This window comes from Olea europaea, chromosome 10, assembly GCF_002742605.1.
Source record: "Olea europaea var. sylvestris chromosome 10, O_europaea_v1, whole genome shotgun sequence".
NCBI lineage: Eukaryota > Viridiplantae > Streptophyta > Magnoliopsida > Lamiales > Oleaceae > Olea > Olea europaea.
Window position 1 is genome coordinate 3050468 of NC_036246.1, and position 8456 is coordinate 3058923.

At 36.8% G+C, this 8456-nt stretch overlaps 1 protein-coding gene across 1 annotated transcript; it reads right to left on the reverse strand.

Moving 5' to 3' along the window:
- Window positions 1–2460: 2460 nt before the first annotated feature.
- LOC111400158 (uncharacterized protein At5g39865-like) lies at window positions 2461–7321 on the reverse strand. Its single transcript, XM_023027588.1, has 2 exons — window positions 5388–7321; window positions 2461–3230 (listed from the first exon to the last, which is right to left on the reverse strand). The coding sequence occupies exons 1-2, from the start codon at window positions 6643–6645 to the stop codon at window positions 2527–2529; spliced, it is 1962 nt and encodes a 653-aa protein (XP_022883356.1). The 5' UTR covers window positions 6646–7321; the 3' UTR covers window positions 2461–2526.
- Between the last annotated feature and the right edge of the window lie 1135 nt (window positions 7322–8456).

An 8456-nucleotide genomic window follows, 5' to 3' on the forward strand; every position in this document is an offset into this window, starting at 1 on the left:
TTCCTCCTTTTGGAAGTTTTTCGAAATCTTGAGGATAAACTATACATGCGAATTCTCCGTATGCTATTGATATGGTGGTATACACCATGGGCTGGGAACAACGGTAAACATAAAGCCTTGTTGACTTTAAGAAAGTTGTTAGACCAACGTGCATGGCTTCCTATTGAGTTCAAGCGAGGGTCTTTCATAGATTGGAACAAATAGTATGATGCACCCCGCCTACGAATTAAGTGATATTTTTCACAATTTTATAAATAATATGAGAAACTTTTATTTTTGTGTTTTTACATTCCGCTTAAAAGTTAGTGTTTGAGGGATAGAAATTATTGAATTTTAAAAATTCGTGACTTTTTGAGATTGATTTTAATGTCCCAACACTTTTTGAAAAGTCTATAAATACTCAAAACTTTAATAGAATCTTAAAATCCTTGAAAAAATTAACATATTTTTTTAAATTAAAATCTTTAAAAAAATTTAAATATCTAGATTGAATACAACTCAACTTTTATATAAACTTGTCCGGACACAGGGCACATCTCAACTTTTATACAAACTTGTAAGGACTTGCGGGTTGTACAGGGCCACATGGGCCCTGTAAAACCCAACTTGTAATTACTGGACAGATTTTCATGCTAGAGGCCCATAAATTTTTGTGCAATCCAACTTTTGAATCCTTCAATTCTATAATTAATTCCTTTGTTGTAGGGAACTCATTTCGACAAATTCATCTTTGAAATCACATAGGACTCACAATTTTTATGAATTTTCAACCACTTATTTTATTAATTTTTTCATTATGCTACACATCCAAACTCAAATCAAAACTCAAATTCAGATGGAACATGTATCGATACATGATTGGACAGTTTGAAAAACAAAAACAAAAACACCTAAATTGTAAATATCTTAGAGAATTGAAATACAAGTATTAAATAACATTAGAACGCCTTCAGCTCTATTTTAGCAATTGAACCTAAATTGTGCGACGTTCCCAACCCATTTAATAGTTAATACATTTTGTGCATGTGAAAATTAGATGGTATTTTTATAATCAACTTGAAAATTTTCTAGCTATATGAAGTGTACGTAAATGATTCGTTTGAAGTCAAAGGCTGCTTTTGAAATTAAGTAATTTTTGAACATGTTTGAATACTTGTTTAAAAATATTTTGTCTGATTAAAAGAGGTTTTAAAGAAAGTTGTTCAAAAGTTGTCGACCACCGACCTTTGATCTCATATCTATTGTTCGCAGGCCCCACCTCATATGCATTTCAGTTTGGCTACAGAAGTTCAGCTCGATCTCAGTGCTACCGTAATCCCCAAAAGACATAATGATTACAGATTCCTTACATCCTATCAATCACATACACTTGTAATAGATAACGTCAGGATCGCCCGAGCCCACCAATCAACCACATTGGTTCCCCAATCAACACAAAATATACAATCTCACCTTTTACCGTCAATAAAAAGGGTCCCTTTCTTTTAAAAGTTAGCTCTAGAATAGTCCCTACAATTTTTTATGACAACAAAAGTTATTAGCAAACATAGAAATCCTATTAAATGGGCTCGAATCCCAATCGCAAAAAGTTGCGTGTTTATGTATTGCTTATTGTTTTGCTTGCTATTGTTGCCTTCTATTTGTGATTAATGAATAATGTCCTTTGAAGTTGATTGATAAGATCATCATAGATTTATGATTTATCAACTATATGACATTTTCCTTTCAATATTTAGTGAAAAAGGCACACTTACCTGTTATTATTCTAGTGTTTCTTAGTGGCTAATGAATAATAATTTAAAGAGTTGGATACCCTTTCAAGGAATCGATGTACTTGAATTTATGAAATCCTCATTTGCGAAATTTCAATGTGCAAAATGGGATTTATGCCGAACTTTTATCTGTATTTAATAAGACATTAAAATATTGTTCGGTAGTCCATTATTTTGGTTGACCGCTAACATCGAAGTCTATTAGTGTGCTGACCATGATTCTTTTTTCATACCTAATTTGAAGAAAACCCATTCAATTACTTTAGATACTGGTTGCAGTTAGCATTAAATAATTGAGTTGTTGGGGAATTTACAAAGTACTTGAAATGAAAAAAATAAACCAAGTCGGTCACGGACAGCTTCGCGAGAATGATTGAGCCGATCTGCTATCAGAATGTCGTATAAAATATAGATAAAGTGTTTATTCACGCAGTCATTAGACAACAAACCAGATTTTCATGCTTTCAACTTTGGCTCGCTGATAGAATTTGGTGCTACCACTCGCCACCTATGAACCCTATCCCTAACTTAATCAAATTCAAATGTTGATCTCAACTTAATCTTTGATAGTGAAGAAGAGAGACGTGTGATGAAAGAAAAAAATGTGTACATTCCTCAAATTATTTGATAACAATTGAGTAACTTTTTTTGTAAGAAAGATTGACTTCTAACACAGACATGAGCTAATTTAAAACAAATCATTGACCTTACTAAAATAAAATAAACTCTCTCACTATACAAGAAATAATCAAACTTAATCACAACATATTGGACATCGTATAAGTCCATTTTCATTACAATCGTGGCACCGATGAAAGCCATGTTCGTTCTTACTCTCGCCGTGTTCTTCATAGTTGTAATCATCCTCATGATAGATTTTACAACTCCCTGAACATGTTTCACATGGCACAAATCGAACATCTCCACATGCTTCACAAACTCCACCACTGTATCCTCCACCTTCACCACCATCGCCCACGAGTTGACAACTTTTGACCACTTTCTCAAGCTTTCCATCCTCATTCAGCCGGCGTATTTCCTCAGCCCCGCCAATGTGTTTTCTCCCCAAGAAAACTCGCGGCAGGCCACCAGCATTGAATCCTTCTCCCAATAAGTCCTTCAACTCTTCCTTGAACCCAGAATGCATTGATACATCCCTCTCATCAACCTTAACACCTAACCCTTTAAGAATCACTCTAACATGACAACAATCCTCGTACGTCTTCCTCACCCCTCTTAGGCTTGTGAAATACACTATCAACTTGTCTGTACCACGTGGCGCAATCTTATTCACCAAGGCCTCATCCTTGAGATAAACTGGACTGGCCAGAGGGAGATCCTCTTCGAGTGCGCTTCTGAAAGTGGCAATCACTTCAGGATCAAATTCAGAGACAATAGATGCATCATTCGAACACGAATCATTATCAGCCATTTCGAGCCACAAAGGCTTAGGCGACGCTTCGTTTAATTAATTAACTTTTAACTTTATCAAAATCTTCCCATCCATGTGTCAACAATCCATATAAAATTATAAATTAAAAGGGTCACTCTTCTTCTTTTTAGTTTCTAACTTCCAGCAGCATTCGGGCCTCCTGTTTCGGTGTTTCCGATTTTCATTTTCATTTCCGTTTCTTGTTTTCAGATTTTAGATTTTCTAATCCTATTATTATCCTATACAACTATGGTCTATAAACTCTACATAATACAAACCATAAATCCATAATAGCCATTCAGAGAGAGGCTCACAGGAGAAATGGAGAACAGCAGTGGCGTGACTGGCGTCGACGGACTGACGATTTGGACTCCTACAAGGCAGACTGACGGTTCTTCGCAGCACGCCGGCACCTACTAGAAGGTATTAGGCTATGAAATCTTTGATTAGGGTAATGAGTTCCTTAATTTTTTATAGAATTTTTGGATTGAAAATTTGAAAAAAAAGGTTGGAGAGGAATCATTTTGGACCAGTGGACCTGTTGTTGGAGAATGTTGGATTAGAATTAAATTTGGTTTGTGCTTGGTTTTAGTTTTGGGTTTAAATGGAAAATAAAATTTATGTTTTGTTTGGGCCAATAAATTGAAGTTGGGTCATTTGCTCATTTTGTTGCAATTGGGTTTACACCACACGGGCTGATTTTCAATTTTACATGGGATGAAAAAAAATAAAAAAATTGACTGCATCTGGGCTTGGGTGAGCCCGTGCTAGCCCGGGCCTGGGTCCGCCTGTGCTTGCAGTTAGCATTAAATAATTGAGTTGTTGGGGAATTTACAAAGTACTTTAAATGAAAAAAATAAACCAAGTCGGCCACGGACAGCTTCGCGAGAATGATTGAGCCGACCTGCTATCAGAATGTCGTATAAAATATAGATAAAGTGTTTATTCACGTAGTCATTAGACAACAAACCAGATTTTCATGCTTTCAACTTTGGCTCGCTGATAGAATTTGGTGCTACCACTCGCCACCTATGAACCCTATCCCTAACTTAGTCAAATTCAAATGTTGATCTCAACTTAATCTTTGATAGTGAAGAAGAGAGACGTGTGATGAAAGAAAAAAATGTGTATATTCCTCGAATTATTTGATAACAATTGAGTAACATTTTTTGTAATAAAGATTGACTTCTAACACAGACATGAGCTTATTTAAAACAAATCATTGACGTTAGTAAAATAAAATAAACTCTCACTATACAAGAAACAATCAAACTTAATCAAACATATTGGACATCGTATAAGTCCATTTTCATTACAATCAAAGTTGATTGATAAGATCATCATAGATTTATGATTTATCAACTATATGACATTTTCCTTTCAATATTTAGTGAAAAAGGCACACTTACCTGTTATTATTCTAGTGTTTCTTAGTGGCTAATGAATAATAATTTAAAGAGTTGGATACCCTTTCAAGGAATCGATGTACTTGAATTTATGAAATCCTCATTTGCGAAATTTCAATGTGCAAAATGGGATTTATGCCGAACTTTTATCTGTATTTAATAAGACATTAAAATATTGTTCGGTAGTCCATTATTTTGGTTGACCGCTAACATCGAAGTCTATTAGTGTGCTGACCATGATTCTTTTTTCATACCTAATTTGAAGAAAACCCATTCAATTACTTTAGATACTGGTTGCAGTTAGCATTAAATAATTGAGTTGTTGGGGAATTTACAAAGTACTTGAAATGAAAAAAATAAACCAAGTCGGTCACGGACAGCTTCGCGAGAATGATTGAGCCGATCTGCTATCAGAATGTCGTATAAAATATAGATAAAGTGTTTATTCACGCAGTCATTAGACAACAAACCAGATTTTCATGCTTTCAACTTTGGCTCGCTGATAGAATTTGGTGCTACCACTCGCCACCTATGAACCCTATCCCTAACTTAATCAAATTCGAATGTTGATCTCAACTTAATCTTTGATAGTGAAGAAGAGAGACGTGTGATGAAAGAAAAAAATGTGTACATTCCTCAAATTATTTGATAACAATTGAGTAACTTTTTTTGTAAGAAAGATTGACTTCTAACACAGACATGAGCTAATTTAAAACAAATCATTGACCTTACTAAAATAAAATAAACTCTCTCACTATACAAGAAATAATCAAACTTAATCACAACATATTGGACATCGTATAAGTCCATTTTCATTACAATCGTGGCACTGATGAAAGCCATGTTCGTTCTCACTTTCGTCGTGTTCTTCATAGTTGTAATCATCCTTATGATAGATTTTACAACTCCCTGAACATGTTTCACATGGCACAAATCGAACATCTTCACATGCTTCACAAACTCCACCACTGTATCCTCCACCTTCACCACCATCGCCCACGAGTTGACAGCTTTTGACCACTTTCTCAAGCTTTCCATCCTCATTCAGCCGGCGTATTTCCTCAGCCCCGCCAATGTGTTTTCTCCCCAAGAAAACTCGCGGCAGGCCACCAGCTTTGAATCCTTCTCCCAATAAGTCCTTCAACTCTTCCTTGAACCCAGAATGCATTGATACATCCCTCTCATCAACCTTAACACCTAACCCTTTAAGAATCACTCTAACATGACAACAATCCTCGTACGTCTTCCTCACCCCTCCTAGGCTTGTGAAATACACTATCAACTTGTCTGTACCACGTGGCGCAATCTTATTCACCAAGGCCTCATCCCTGAGATAAATTGGACTGGCCAGAGGGAGATCCTCTTCGAGTGCTCTTCTGAAAGTGGCAGTCACTTCAGGATCAAATTCAGAGACAATAGATGCATCATTCGAACACGAATCATTATCAGCCATTTCGAGCCACAAAGGCTTAGGCGACGCTTCGCCATTTTCTTTCGCTCTGGGCGTTGGTTGCTCGTCTAGAGAAGATAAACTTGGATTCTGAGATGCATGAAAGGAAAAGCCACGAAGATGACGTGAAGGTCTAAGAGGACTAATGTCATCAAGACCCTCCATCAACTCCCAAACATTGATCAATTCTGGCTCGCCGGGAGGCGTCCAAATGGGCGTTATGGGAACAATCTTTGGGATTTTCTCGTTGGTCATTTTAGACCAAGTCTTGGCCTCGATCATTCCCATTGCGAAGTCCTCTTTCACCACCTTTGCTTTATCGATTTCCTTATTTTCAACCGGAGTTTCTACGATGGAACAATGATTCTGAATCAACAGATCCTTGTAATCAATACTAGGACTTTGAGTCAATGGATCATCTAGCTTCAAAGAACCTAAAGTGGAGGAAGTAAGAGCCACCAAGTGGTAGCTATCCACTGTTTCTTGAGGCAGGTGGTGTACGTGCATTGAGTAGCTCCGCCTGACCGGAGAATAAGGTCCCTGACAATTCTGGCACACTTTTTCCTTCGAAGATGCACAGCCCATTTTCACAAAAAGCAGAACCCAACCCAAAAATCAAATTTGATTGAAAGCGAAAGGCTTCTATAGAAAATTGGATTGTTAAAAGAACTAAAATCTTGGGGAATGGATTAGAGAATCCCCATATGAATGAGCTGGGTCTTCAGAGGACTGGGTAGATATTCCAAGGTTTTAAAATGAATATCGAGAAATAAAATATTAAGGCAACTGGGATTTTTGAGACTCATTTACAAAGATTTAGGAACAAAATACTAATAATGATGTTTCTATTTTCTGAAAAACAAGGTACGGAGTGATCTATTCATAGGAATGCTCAAAACTGAAGCTTATGAAATCTTCCTGACAAACAAGAACACCAAATAGAACGCTTGTTGCAACACGACAAGAAATCTAAAAGAAACGACAATAATTGAACAAAAACAGAAGACCCGGAATAGATCTGAGTTGAAAATTTCAGAGTCAAAACAGGAAGAAAGACCCTTTGACAGTTTCTCACTTTCTCCCTCGGCTTTCCTCAAAATTTTTCTCTCTCTAAATGGCGGAAAATGGAAGTCACAATGACCAAAACCCAGACGACAGCCTTAATGATCAAGAATTGCAATTAGTGGTGTACAACAAATAAAAAAATCCCTCCTTTTTGAGAATGGAATGTTGCTTTTGTACTTTGATCATAGTATTAATATTTTACTGTTTGACAAGGATGTGTGTGTGTGTGAGAGAGAGAGAGAGAGAGAGAGGGCGAGAAAGACAGTGGAAGGAAGGTTCATACAATGCGAAAATTATTGCTTGAATGGATCAAACCCCGCAAGATGTATGCCAGAGTTCCCACAAATAACGATTCGGCCTGCTTAATTCTCTTTGTAATAAATAGCCTAAAAATGGGAGGCCAAAAAAATAAAGTCGGACCGAGACTACGTAATTTCAATGATAAAATTATAATGCAAACTGAACTGTCAAGATGAATAAGATAGATAGAAAAATATTGTGACATTTGAGAATTAATTAAAGGAAGTGAGAGTGATTGAATCATGTTCTGCGTAGACTTAAAAGGCTTTCACTTGTAAAAGTAAGTGTCTTATAAAATTAGACTTTCAAGTAGCTTTAACTTATTGTTGCTAAGTATCTAGTTAAATATTCCGATAAATTTAACTTCAATTCTTCTGTCCTCGTGACTCAAATTACTCAAATCCCTTGCCTATATTCTATCTGATATAACCAAGTTTGTTCCCGACGTATACACATACCCGAGGACTCAATTTCGTCGCTATGTGTATCAAAATGCTCGGGACATATGTGCTCGGGGTATCCCCTATATGCCCGAGCTATTATCCCGAAGAGTTATTCATCAATCATTCGACATATCCTCGGGGTTTTGTCCTCGGGATTATGACCTACGACAGCGCCTCATCCAACGAGAGATTTATTCTGACTAAAAATCCTCAATTCATGTCTCCTATGCCCTGAAGAACTCTATTGGTATCACAGTTATACCTCAATTCAAACTCCTATCTCGCGTAGGACTCATTGGTGTAAGATTGCAAAATCAAACTATCCTACTACAGGTGCAACACGGAATCCTAATATGAACACACCACCTACCTCTATAAATACAGAACCTTGGGCCATTATTCAGGTACGTTTTCTCATTGTTCTTCAGCACATAGCCTCACGCATATATTTCCCCTTTCTGACTTAAGCATCGGAGGGGCGACGAGAACACACCTCGTTGCCTTTGTTTCAGGTATCGGAAGATCACGTTCGTGCTCCTTATCAGTCATCAAGCTCGGAAAATCTGCAGGTACGATTTTTGGTAGCAT